At 33.3% G+C, this 14,587-nt stretch overlaps 1 protein-coding gene across 1 annotated transcript in view; it reads left to right on the forward strand.

Moving 5' to 3' along the window:
• The window catches only part of LOC308640286 (zinc finger protein 732-like), a gene marked incomplete at both ends in the record, with an annotated part of 200,597 nt that extends 188,409 nt beyond the window's left edge, over positions 1–12,188 (forward strand). The window contains 4 exons of the mRNA XM_081312243.1: positions 6,098–6,224; positions 10,476–10,595; positions 11,602–11,782; positions 12,173–12,188. Of these exons, the coding sequence (XP_081168369.1) occupies positions 6,098–6,224; positions 10,476–10,595; positions 11,602–11,782; positions 12,173–12,188 (444 nt within the window). The remainder of the gene's footprint in view (positions 1–6,097; positions 6,225–10,475; positions 10,596–11,601; positions 11,783–12,172) is intronic.
• Positions 12,189–14,587: the final 2,399 nt, after the last annotated feature.

Genomic DNA, 14,587 nt, shown 5'->3' on the forward strand with positions numbered 1-14,587 from the left:
AAATCTCCTCTTTGATGTTTTCTGCAACCCATTGTTCATTCACTAGCATATTATTTAGTCTCCAGGTATAGGAGTAGCTTCTATTTTTATCATTGATTTCTAATGTCATTCCATTATGATCTGATAGAATGCAGGGTAGAATCTTTACTTTTCTGTATTGCTTAAAGTTCCTTTTTGACATGACATATGGTCTATTTTAAAGAAGGATACATTTGCTGCTGAGAAGAAAGTGTCTTCGCCTGTTGAAGGATGAAATAGTCTATGTATGTCAGTTAAATCTAAGTTGTTGATTGCATTATTGAGTTCTATAGTTTCTGTCTGGAAGATCAATCCAGTGGTAAAAGAAGATCAATCCAGTGGGAAAAGAGGTGTGTTAAAGTCACCCAGAATTATTGTCTTGTGGTCTACTTGGCCCTTAAACTTGAGAAAAGTCTGTTTGAACATAGATGCTCCATTGTTTTGGGGGTGTGTATATTTATAATTATTCTGTCTTGTTGGTGTATGGTTCCTTTAAGTAGTATGTAGTGTCCTTCTTTATCCCTTTTGATTAACTTTCACTTGAAGTCCACATTATTTGATAGAAGAATGGAAACTCCTGCTTGCCTCCACAGTATATGTGAGTGGTAGGTTTTTTAATATTTTTTGTATATGGACACAATACCTTTACTATTTAGTTTTATGTGGTGCTGAGGATCGAATACAGGGTCCCACATGTGCTAGGCTAGTGCTCTACCACTAAGCCCCAGCCCCAGCCTGAGCGATATATTTTTTTTCCAACCTGTCACCTTTAGTCTCTGGGTATCTTTTCCTATGAGATGAGTCTCTTGGAGGCAGCATATTGTTGGTCTTTTTTTAATCCAATCTGCCTGTCTTTTGATTGCTGAGTTGGAACTAAACTTTCAGGGTTATTATTATTTATTTAACCCCCTCAGGATTGTTATTGAGACAAGATTTGTATTCCCAGTTATTTTTGTTTATTTTTGGTATTTAACTAAGTCAGTTTCTCTTTGATAGGTTTTTCCTTTAGAGTGATACTACCCTTTTCTGATTTTTTATTGTTGTTCATTTCCTCCTCATGGAATATTTTGCTAAGGATGTTCTGTAGTGCAGGTTTCTGGTTGTAAATTCTTTTAAATTGGTGTATGATGGAAGGTTTTTATTTTCTCAAAAAATAACATCTGAATTGAAATCTAATTGCTAATCAAAATTTAATTTTGCTGGGTATGATTCTTGGTTGGTGTCCATTTCTTTCAGAGCTTGGTTTATATTGTTGCAGGATCTTGTAGATTTCAGGGTCTCAGTTCAGAAATCAGAGATCCTGATTGGTTTTCCCCATATGTAATTTGATTCCTTTCTCTTGTGGCTTTTGAAATGCTCTGCTCCTCCTGTATGCTAGGTATTTTCATTATGATGTGTGTTGGTGTAGACCTGTAGTGATCTTGTTCATTTGGTGTCCTATTTGATCCTTCTATTTGATTTCCCAATTCACTCTACATGTTTGGAAATTTTTCTGGTATTATATCACTGAATAGATTGTCCATTTCTGTAGTTTAGATCTCTATGCTTTCATCTATCCCAATAGTTGTTAAATTTGGTCTTTTCATATTATCTCACAATTCTTGAATCTTCTGCTCATGGTTTTTTACCATCTTCACTGGGGTCAACTTTATTTTTTCAAGATTATATATTTTGCCTTCAATGTCAGAGGTTCTGTCTTCCAAGTGATCTATTCTGTTGGAGATGCTGCCTATTGAGTTCTTAATTTGGTTTACTGTTTCCTTCATTTCAAGGATCTCTGTTTTTTTCTTTTTTTTCAAAATCTCTATCTCCTTATTGAAGGAATCTTTTGCTTTCTGTATTTGCTTATGTAGCTCTTTATCAAAACGATCCTTTGCTGCCTGTATTTGATCTCATATCATACTTTAATTCACAAAAATATTATGTACCTTCTCCCATTTATCCTGCTATTCTGACCATGGATTCTTATAATGTTGCATCTTTGTTTGGTGCACATTCTTTCTTGGTTTTTCATATTGTTCATGCATATTTCCTTCCAGCTCTGTGTTTTTAAGATATATAGCCATGTAGGCTTAGAGTTTCCCCAATAGGTTTCAGTACATTTCTTTTAAAAAATATTTATTTTTTAAAATATAGAACAACAGTGGAATGCATTACAATTCTTATTACACACATAGAGCACAATTTTTCGTATCTCTGTACAGAAAGTATATTCATGCTAATTTATGCCATTATATATGTACTCATTTCTTTGTGCAATACAACTCTTAATACACATATATATCACAATTTTTCATATCTCTGGTTGTATATAAGGTATGTTGGCACCAATTTGTGTCTTCATACATGTACTTTGGATAATGGTGTCATCACATTCCACAATCACTGCTAATCCCCTGCCTCTTCCCCTCCCCTCCAACCCCTCTGCCCTATGTAGAATTCATCTATTACTCCCATGCTCTCCCTCGCTATCCCACTATACTCAGCCTCCTTATATCAGAGAAACCATTCAACATTTATTTTTTGGGTTTGCCTAACTTCATTTCTCCAATACCACCCATTTACATGCAAGTGCCATGATTTTATTATTGCTGAGTAAAATTGCATTGTGTATATATGCCCCATATTTTTATCCATTCATCCACTGAAGGGCATCTGGGTTGGCTCCACAGTTTGCTATTCTGCATTGTACTGCCATAAACATTGACATGGCTGTGACCCTGTAGTATGCTGTTTTCAAGTTCTTTGAGAATAGTCCGAGAAGAGGAATAGCTGGGTCAAATGGTTTTCATTCCCATATTTCGAAGGAATCTCTATACAGTTTTCGATGTTGTTTGCACCAATTTGCAGTCCCACCAGCAGTGTATGAGTGTGCCTTTTCCCCCACGTCCTTGCCAACACTTGTTGTTTGTCTTTATGGTAGCTGTCATTCTGACTGGAGTGAGATGATATCTTAGAGTGGTTTTGATTTGCATTTCTCTAATTGCAAGAGATGATGAACTTCTTAAAAAATATTTGTTGATTGATACTACATAATTTTCTGAAAAGTGTGTGTTCAGGTCCTTGGCCAAATTGTTGATTGGATTATTGTTTTTTTTTTTTTTTTTTTTTTTGGTGCTTAGCATTTTGAGTTCTTTATATACTAGATATTCTCTATCTGATTGTGAGGGGTAAAAATCTACTCCCAGGGTGTAGGCTCTCGGTTCACCTCAGATTTTTTTTCTGAGAAGAAACTTTTTAGTTTGAATCCATCCCATTTGTTGATTCTTGGTTTTAATTCTTGTGCTATAGGCATCTTATTAAGGAAGTTGGGGCGGCCTAGCCCCATGTGATGAAGATTATGGCCTACTTTTTCATCTATTAGATGCAGAGTCTCTGGTTAAAATCCTAGGTCCTTGATCCAATTTGAGTTGAGTTTTGTGCATGGTGAGAGATAGGGTTTTCATTTTATTTTTTGAAAATGTATTTCCAGTTTTCCCAGCACCATTTGTTGAAGAGGCTATCTTTTCTCCAATCCATGTTCTTGGCACCTTTGTCTAATGTAAGATAATTGTAATTTTGTGAGTTAGTCTGTGTGTCCTCTATTCTGTACCATTGGTCTACTGGCCTGTTTTAGTGCCAATACCATGCTGTTTTTGTTACTATTGCTCTGTAGTATAGTTTAAGGTCTGGTATAGTCATACCACCTGCTTTGCTCTTCCTGCTTATAATTACTTTAGCTATTCTGGGATTCTTATTTTTCCAGATGAATTTCATGATTGCTTTTTCTATTTCTATGAGAAATGTCATTGGGATTTTGAACAGAATTGCATTAAATCAGTATAGTGCTTTTGGTTGTATGGTAGTGTTGATAATATTAATTATGCCTATGCAAGTGTAAGGTAGATCTTTCCATCTTCTAAGGTCTTCTTTGATTTCTTTCTTTAGGGTTCTGTAGGTTTCCTTGTATAGATCTTTCACCTCTTTTGTTAAGTTGATTCCCAAATATCTTATGTTTTCTTTTTTTGAAGTTACTGTAAATGGGGTAGATTTTCTTATTTCCTTCTTGAGGCTTTGTCACTGATGTACAGAAATGCCTTTTTTTTCATGTGTGTTAATTTTATATCCTGCTGTTTTGCTGAATTCATTTTTAGTTCTAGAAGTTTTCTGGTGGTGCTTTTGGGGTCTTCTAGGTATAGAATTGTATTTTCAGCAAATAGTGCTAATTTAAGTTCTTTTCCTGTAGTTTTTTTTAAATTTCTTTCATCTGTCTAATTGCTCTGGCCAGTGTTTCAAGAAATATGTTGAATAGAAATGGTGAGAGAGAGCAACCCCTGTCTTGTTCCAGTTTTTTGAGGGAATGCCTTTAGTTTTTCTCCCTTTAGAATGATGTTGGCCTTAGGCTTAATGTAGAGAGCTAATATGATGTTGAGGTATGTTCCTGTTGTCTCAAGTTTTTCTAACTTTTTGAACATGAAAGGGTGCTGTATTTTGTCAAATGTTTTTTTTCTGTGTCTCTCGAGATGATCATATGATTCTTATTTTTAAGTCTATTGATGTGATGAATTACCTTTTTTTGATTTACATATGTTGAACCAACCCTGTATTTCTGGACAAACCCCACTTGGTCTTGGTGCACGACCTTTTTAATATGTTTTTGTATTTAATTTGCCAGAATTTTATTCAGATTTTTGCATCTATGTTCATTCGAGATATTGGCCTGAAGTTTTCTTTCTTTCATTTGTCTCTGCCTGTTTTGGGGATCAGGGTGATATTGGCCTCATTGAATGAGTTTGGACGTGCTCCTTCTTTCTCTACTTTCTGAAATAAATTTAAGAATATTGGTATTTTGAATTTCTTCTTTATATGTCTTGTTTAACTCAGCAGTGTATCTATCTGGGCCTGGGCTTTTCTTGGTTGATAAACTTCTGATGGCATCTTGTATTTCATCAATTAATATTGGTCTGATTAAATTGTGTATGTTTCCTGATTCAATCTGGGCATATCATATGACTTAAGAAATTTGTTGATGCCTTCAATGTTTTCTATTTTCTTGGGGTATACATTTTCAATATAATTTCTAAATATCCTGTCTATTTCTGTACTGTGTGTTGGGATATTGCCTTTTTCATCATGTATGCTGGTAATTTGAATGTTCTCTCTCCTTCTTTTTATTAGAATAGCTAGGGATCTGTCAGAGAACCAACTGTTGTCAAGGTTTAATTTTGTTTCTTTTTATTCAATTTCAGTTCTAATTTTAATTATTTCTTGCCTTCTACTGCTTTTGCTGTTGATTTGTTCTTCTAGGCTTTGAGATGAAGTATGAGATCAATTATTGACTTTTTATTCCTTTAAGGACTGAATTCCATGCAATGAAGTTTCCTCCTAGTACTGCTTTCATAGTGTCCAAGAGATTTTGATATGTTGTGTCTTTGTTCTTTTTTACTTCTAAGAATTTTTTAATCTCCTCCTTGAAATGTTCTGTAACCCATTATTCATTCTATTGTACCAAATTGATTCACTCATTGAACTGCTTATAGAACTTGAAATATTTCAAGTTTTTCTTTTCACAAGGTAGAAGTGTCACTTTGCATGTTTCCAAACATTAATATTTTATGAATATTTTACACATTGAAAATGTGTCATGGATGATACTTGAAACTAATTGTATAGGGGATCTCAATCTATCTCATGGATAGAAAGCAGAGGGAATAGGAACCAGACCATTTTTAAAAGTTTTTTTAGCAGTATTTTTGTCTCCCTTGTGCACAATCTCCTTCTGGGAATATCTTTGAGAAGTCTGATTTGCATTTGGAATTTCTGCCAAATTTCACATTCACTGATGGCAGAAAAGTTAGGATTTGGGCTTTTATTCATTGCTTGGATTATGATATATATCCTTCACTTCACTCTGATATGGAATATATATACTGTTTTTAGACTTATGCATTTTCCTCTGAATTAGATAATGCAAAGTATCTTATTCCATAATTAAAGTCACTCTCCTATATGACAGTCAGTTCTACTAACACTTAATTCATATTAAAAACTGAATAATGGTTTGGTCCATGTTCTATTGATCTAACAATTTTTATTTCAGGAGCCATTGACATTCGGGGATGTGGCTATTGATTTATCTAAGGAGGAATGGGAATGCCTGGATCCTGCTCAGCAGAATTTATATAGAGAAGTGATGTTGGAGACCTACAGCAACCTAGACTTTGTGGGTGAGCATAACTTTCCTTCAAAATTCCTAATTATCATTATTTAGTTTTCTTCCCTTGAAGTATATCTTTTGGGAACTACTCCACAAGAATGTGTTGCAGATTTATGCTTTCAATAAAGAAGACGGGGTAGTTCTTGGTGCTGACAAGACAATGCTAATGATGTTTATTTTCATCCTTAATGTTTTCCTTTGCTGGCATGATATATATCTTTCACTTGACATATGGTTGACTTAGAGCAATGCAGTGATGTCAAATCCTGTGGCCCACATATAGTAGAGGACATAGTTGAGGTAGAGGAGGAAGTCTAAATTCAAAAAGGTTCATTGAGACATTATCCAGCAGAAAACATTTTTTAGAAGCTTTGAATTTTTTCTCTTGTTATCATAGAAAAACCTGTCCTGTGTTTTGTGCTTTAAAATTATATAGTATCCTGCTTTTCCTCCAGTAATATTTCCATACATTCAAATTAACAACAAAACACTCTCCTTGCCTTGTGAGTGTCAATATTATCTGACAGCTCTTCCACAATTTAAAAAATATTTTTAGTTGTTAATGAATTTCCTATTTATCCATATATGATACTGAGAATTGAACCCAGGGCCTCACATATTCTAGACAAGCTCTCTAACACTACTCTACAACTCCAGCCCTTCTTCCATTATTTACAGGAAAATATTGCACACTTATGGAGACCTCTAGGTCCACCCATTGTAATACATTACTATCATAAGTCAGTGTCTCTAATCTTATTTGTATTTTTTTTCACTAAAATTTCCTTATTACTTTTCTTTCCAATATGTGTAATGGATTTTCTGTGAAATTATCTGCCATGGAATGAATGTCAAGTTGGACAAAGACTGCTGTTTTGAGAGATGGTGTAAGTTTTATTTGAGTTAGAGGATTTGTAAAATAATACATCTGTGGATATTTAAAATTTAGTTGTTTTTTTCTCTTTTTTAATTGTGTACAGTAGGTTCCATGTTATAGACTGGGTTTCCTCATATAAATTAATTGCTTCACAAACTAAGATATGTATGATTCTTGTTTGTATTGCCAACAATATTATATGTGCTTTTGCTTGTATAAATATTAAGCCTCTTTTGTCCATGACTTTTTTATTTTATCTTGATTGGCTTTTCATTCTGCCCATGTATGTAACAATTGAAGTTTTCTATGTGTAATTGTATTGGGGATTGATGGCTATGATACTCTCATGCTGAACTACACCCCGAGCTCCTTTTCACTCATATTTGGAGAGAGGTTCTCACTAAGTTATTGAGGATGTCTTGAAATTGCAATTCGCCTGCCTCAGACTTCCTAGTAGTTGAGATTACATGCATGCTCATCATTTGTATATTGATGAGCTTGTTCTTATTTCAAGGATAAAGACCACATTATTTTAAATGTAGCTTTGAGAAATGTTGCAATTCTCTTTATCTATTAATTTTCAGTGTAATCAAAACCACAAAGTAAAACTTACTGTCTCCAAAATTGTAAATATACAGTTCAGTAACATTAATTCAAATTGTTATGCAATATATCTCTACAAAGTTTACATCTCAAAAAAAAAAAAAAAAAACCAACAATGCCTAGGAAGCAAGGGCTCATTTCTGTCTCTCATCACAAAACTATTCCCTTTTCTTCAGAAGCTTCTTTTTTAGTTTAGAGATGTCATGTTCGTAGAATTCTGCAGTATTCTTTCTGTGACATTTCAGTTAACCTAGTGTACATACATTTTGTAAAATATATAATTAGAATAAATTCTTTGACTTCAAAGTTCTGTAGTTTTATATTCCAATATGGCTCATCATTCTTTTCAAGGGATATTTGGTTTGCATCCCCCATGATGGCTCTGTTGAATAACAATGTAACAACACTGGTGTGCAATGTTTTTAATTTGCTATTGATGTGAGGGCTTATTGCCACACTCACTAAGAACTCCATCTACTGACTCCATGTTTGCATTTACCATTAAATGCTATAACTTTTAGTATATTTTTTTAGCAGGGAAAGAATCTTATTTGTATTTTGGGGGATAAGCATACAATTTAAAGGATAGATTTCTCTGCAAAAAAATTTTTAACAATGGGAGGTTAATGAATATTACATGGAGCCTCTAGTTAACTTTAAGTAGGATAAACATCTTTAAATTTAATCTTTCAATTTTGAACAACAGCATGCCCAAGAGTGTTCAATCAACTGACACATATTTAGGGATTTTTGAAAATCCCTACCACTTTTGACTTCAAATATTTATTCCATGTTGGTTACAAAATAACTATCACTTAAATATTTATTAACCTTTGTTTTAATATATAAAATTGATCTAACCAGCATAATATCCCACTTGTGATTAAGAACAGGGATTCTATGTCTATAGTAGTTTCAAAATATTTTCAAAGTCTTAAGCTTTGCAATTACCATTTTGCTTCACTGTATTTCCCTTTTCAGTAAGTGGGGATTGATGTCTCTTAGTATTACAGTGATTCTTTGTTTTCATTCAACCCTCTCAGTGTTTTCTTTGTGTGTTTGGGAAGTATGAAGTACGTAGCGAATGTATTTACTCTTAATTCAGAACCTAGGGAAAGGGTCCTTTTCTCTCTTTTGCCTCGTTTCAAAGTTTTTTTTTTTTTTTTTAATTTAAAACGTCTTGTATGTCCTATAACTGTCTTAAACTATGTTTTGTGTACTATAACTTAGACAGCCCAGGTTTTGTTCGATCACTTTTGTATGTGTCATTATTATATCCTTTTGCTTTCAGTATGTGTGTGTTCTTAGATTTAGAGTATCCTGTAGACTACTTACAGTTGCAATATTTAGAGTTAATTCAGATATCCAAGTTTTGTTTTGATCAGAATTTTGCAATCTTGCAGTTGCCAACAAAAACTCTAAAAATGAATCTCCTACTCATAATTTGTATGAGTATCAACTTGACTTCACTTTATTAAAAAACTGAATATATTTATGTGTCCTTTTAAAATTATATTATTGTTACAGTTATATATGCCTATTAACAGTATTGTTATTATGCTTTTTTCTTTCAAATTCTATTGCAAAATTACATGTTTGGAGACCCATCATTACATTAAAATAGAATTGTTTTTGCCAAAAAATAGTTAAAATTTCATATGACTTATGATGCTGTGCACTTACGTTTTATTATGGAGGATTACCTTTAGTATTTTTGGAGAACAGATCCAGTGATGATGAATAGTGTGTGTATTTTTATACGTTTAAAGACTTCATTTTCTTTCTCTTTTGAAAGGTAGTATCTGTGAATATAATGTCTTGGTTGATAATTTTATTCTTTCATCCCTTGAATATAGATAGACTCAAATTCCTTCCTGTGTTGTGAGGATTCGACTAAGGATTTCACAATTATATAGTTACACATTTCTAGGTGACCCATCTTTTTCCCTTGGATGCTCTCAGTATTCTGAGTTTTTAAACTTGGATTAAAACCTACTTTGAGTCTTTACAACTTGGAGAAAACTGAGCTGCTTGGATGTTTCATTTTTCCTATTTTCTGAGATGTGTTTATTAGTACTGGAAAGAGAACTTAAGGGCGATTTAGCACTTTGCATTTTTTACTTTGTCTGGCCTTCAAAATGATCCTCTAGCTCAACCTCCTATGTTGCTGTGTACAACCACTCCTGACTCTTTCAGACGTTTTCTAAAGAAAGTCTTTAAACATACACTTTCTGCTTATTACTATTAACAAATCTTGACTAATTTTTATTCTGGTTTTTGTGTGTTGGTTTAGTTCAGTAAACTTCTTTTAAATGATAACTGACTATTCCCTTTGAGTAATTCATAACTTTCCTTACAGTTGATTTAGCCATGTTGTTTTCTATTGGTAAGCAGGAAGCCCTTTTTGAACAGTCAACAAATATTCACATGTTTCATATTTTTATATTTTAATGAAACAGAAAAAAGTTGGTAGATTTTAAAAATATATTCTGAAGGAGGAAAATCTTTGTGTAACACAATGTATTTCTCTCTACTATATTACTCTCCATAGTAATGTACTCATCTTGCATACTGTGAACACAAAGAGGATTAGGAAAATTTTCAAAGTAGTTTTCTGTGTGTATTTTTATTTGATTTATATATTTCTACAGTAATGATAGACTTGGATTTAAAAATCCACTCCCCTGTTGATGTTATTTTTTGCTGTAATTTCTTAGTTTTGCAAAATATACTCAGCCCAGTACAGTAAGTAAACATGTTTGCTATTTTTGTTTATTACAGCCATGACTTCTCATCATCCTCAAGAAATTTTACCAGAGCAGGGAATAAAAGAGAGAGAAGGAAGATATGGAAAGTATGACTTTGACTATTTACAACCAAGAAAACAATGGGAAAATATAGGTGAGAGTAAATTTCAAAAATTGTATTGTAATAGACAAAATCAATCATTAGTACCTATTTATGATAAAAATTTGATGGTCAAAAGACACCAGAGAAAATTAATATCTGAAACAAAAATTCAATGTATTCCAATTATTTTGAGGAGTTTTATATGTATTTTAAGAATAAATCCATAGCCATTTTTGAACTGAAAGGCAAAGTGGAAAATTTGAAATCTAGTCCATGCATCAGTTTTTAACTTGGCCAATTATAAAAGTAGCACTGAGTTAAAATTCCAGTCAAACATTTGCACAGAAAAGATATTTCTAAAAGTGAATCTTTTGGGAGTTTCTTTATAAAATGTCCATTTTTCTGAAACAAAAGATGAATTTCTCCTTGTGCCCAAATGGACAAAATATTAAAATTTGTGGAAAATTTCTACTTCCCCACTATTGCTCAATGACAATTCTGATACAGATTTCTGGAAAGTGTACTATATAGATAATGCTATAAGTAACACAAGAAGCAATGTCTCTACCCTGAGTAATGACCAGTATATTTACATTGGTGATAAAAATTATGACTATAGAGAAATCCTAATTCTTTTCTAAAGGAAATTTACCAAGATGAAAAATGTAGGAAAGTCTTGCTTCAGTGATCAAAAACTAGTATTAATTAAAATATTCATAGCGAAGACAAAACTTGCAAGTGTAAGACATGTGAAAGGGCTCTTAACCACAGTGCAGAGCTTGCTTAATGCAAGAGAATTTATAGAGAAAGAGAGCCTGATAAGTATAGAAGGTATTGAGAAGGCAAATGCTTTGATATATTTTTTAAACACAGCAGATACTATGACAGTGATAAATTCTACAAATTTAAAGAATGTGAAAAAACTTTTAGTAAAAAGTTACAACTTGTTAACTATCAGAGGTTTATACTGAAGGAAAGACCTGTAAATATAAAAAGTGTGGGAAAGCCTTAAAAAGTTTTTCAACCCTTACTCAACATTAAAAAATTTATTCTGCAGAGAAGACCTACCAATGTGAAGAATGCAATGCACTCAAGAACTTTACTCAACATCACAGTGTTCATACAGAAGATATGCCATGCAAATGCAAAGAATGTGACAAAACTTCTAATGAAAGCTCCAATCTTATTTGTCACCAGTGGACACACCCTGGAAATTTGCCCTACATATGTAAACAATTGTGCAAAGGTTTCAGTCGAAAACCAAGCCTTAAAAATTACCACAAAATTCATACTGGAGAGAAGCTCTTCAAATGTAAAGTATGTGGAAAAAGTTTTAATAGAAATTCACATCTTGATTGCCACAACAGGATTCATACTGGAGAAAAGCTCTACAAATGTAAAGTGTGTGGCAAAAGTTTTAATACAAACTCGCATCTTGATCGCCACAACAGGATTCATACTGGAGAAAAGCCCTACAAATGTAAAGTGTGTGGCAAAAGTTTTAATACAAACTCGCATCTTGATCGCCACAACAGGATTCATACTGGAGAGAAGCCCTACAAATGTAAATTGTGTGGCAAAAGTTTCAGTCAAAAATCATCACTTACTCATCACCATCGAATCCACAGTGGAGAGAAGCCCTAAAGGTGTAAAGAGTGTGGTAAAGGTTTTAATAGCATCTCACATCTCTATTGCCACAACAGGATTCATACAGGGAGAAGCCCTACAAATGTAAAATGTGTGGCAAGAGGTTTACTCACATATCATCACTTACTCAGCACCAGCGAATTCACACTGGAGAGAAGCCCTCCAGCTGTGAAGAATGTGGCAAAGCTTTTAATAGCATCTCACAGCGTAATTGGCACAAAAATATTCATACTGGAGAGAAGCCCTACAAATGTAGTGTGTGGCAAAAGTTTTTATACAAACTCGCATCTCTATTACCACAACAGGATTCATACTGGGGAGAAGCCCTACAAATGTACAGTGTGTGGCAAGAGTTTCAGTCAAAAATCATCACTTACTCAGCACCAGCGAATCCACACTTGAGAGAAGCCCTACAAATGTAAAGAATGTGGAAAAAGTTTTAATCAAAAAATAGTACTTACTCAGCACCTGGAGAGAAACCCTACAAATGTAGAGAATGTGGCAAAGATTTTAATCAACAATCATCACTTACTCGACACCAGAGAACCCATACTAGAGAGAAGTCCTATAAATGTGAACAATGGCAAAGCTTTTAATATTGAAGTTTACATCTTACTAAACATTATAGATTTTATACTGGAGATAAGTTTTACAATGAAAACATTGCATCAGTGTCTTTAAGGATGAATCAACCCTTATTTCACAGTAGTTCAACACTATTTCACACCAGCGATATGATAGCACAGAAATTATATAAATGTAAAATAGGTGACAGAGTCTCCAATATTTGTTCACACCCTACTCAACACCTCAGAATTAATACGAGTGAGAGGACGTGTGGAAAATTTTTGCAAAGCTTTTGGCCATTGATCAAACATTTTTAAAACACTGGAGGATTTATAGCATATAGAAACCCAAGAATGTGTCCAAGTCTGTATTCAAATTTCTGACATTTTTTAATTTATGACCTAATATCTGTAGCAAATGTGGAGTAGCATTTGTCCAAAGTGTGTACCTTAGATAACAGCAAAATATTTACAAAAACACTTTGACAAATATAGAGATTGTAGTAAGTTTCTTATCTATAGCCCATCCCTTGTAGTATTTGGGACCTAGGTGGAAAAAAAATCATTTAAATGTAGAAAATGGGTAATTGCTTTTGACATTTGCTGAAAATTTTCTTAACATCTTTACCAGATATTGTAGAAATAAGGACATACAAGTATAGAATTGTGCATCCCTAAAAGGATATAATTTTTGTATAAATCAACAATTACTAAAGAGTCTCATTTTTCACAACTGGAGAAATAATAATACTCAGAGTTGATTATTTCAAAAGTCTCTTAAGATTTATATGAAATTTAAAATTTAAATTTTTAAGAGCCTCTTAAACTTAGGGGCACTTAATCAGAAAACTGCATCCTCAGGTTTTTTTTTTTTTCATTTATATTTAGAGATAGGTTTTTCTAAGTTGTATAGGGCCTCACTAAGTTATGGAGCCTGGCTTTGAACTTGCAAATCTTCTCACGTCCCTAGAGTGAAAGCATGGTCCACCATGCAAGTTTTACAGAGCATTTTTACTTATATTTCATTACAGATGCAATTTGTTGCTAAATAAAGTGTGAATTTCTTAATGTTAACCTTGTCATGCATTTAATGATGTTATTAGGTCACACATCTCCCACTATTCACTTTGCTAATGGATCGATGCAATAGTAAAACTTTCTGTTGGGTAAATAATGCTATAACATCTCCATTAATTATTTCATGTTTAATCAAGTATTATTTGGATAATATTATTTATGTAAATTATATACTCTCTTGTTTGTAATCATGGGAAAATTAAGACAGTTATAGGAAGGACCTAGGGATACTAAAATAATGCCCAGATATCCCTAGTTTGAATTATGAGTTTAACATTTCACCTTATAGAGTAGCAGTACACCCTAAGGGATCTACAGGTTCCCAATCAGGGAGAGGAGAAAGACCCAAGAGACTAGGATCCAATGTGCGTATTCAGGCAATAAAGGAGGGTTGCTGAAGGGGAAAATAGTCTTAATGTTTCCTGGGGAATCCACATGGTCCATAGTCCCATCCTGACTCTTGGACTGAAGAAACCATGCAGTTCCTCATGAATTCTATGACGTTCATCACTGAGGTGACTATACTCACCTCTAGTGTAGGAAAACCATCACAATTTGGGACCACTTCTTTAGTTTTGGATACCCAGTAGAAAAGTGTAACTAGAAACATGTAAAATGATGAGTGTAAAAAGAAAAAGACATACTATAGGAGCATTTATGTCCCCACATTTTTTATTTCATTATATATTTTGATTTCGTAGACCCTTTGGTTCTACTTAATAATTTACAATATAATGCTTGTTATACTTATTG

Source organism: Spermophilus citellus, assembly GCF_964194105.1.
Source record: "Spermophilus citellus genome assembly, contig: SCAFFOLD_209, whole genome shotgun sequence".
Classification (NCBI taxonomy): domain Eukaryota; kingdom Metazoa; phylum Chordata; class Mammalia; order Rodentia; family Sciuridae; genus Spermophilus; species Spermophilus citellus.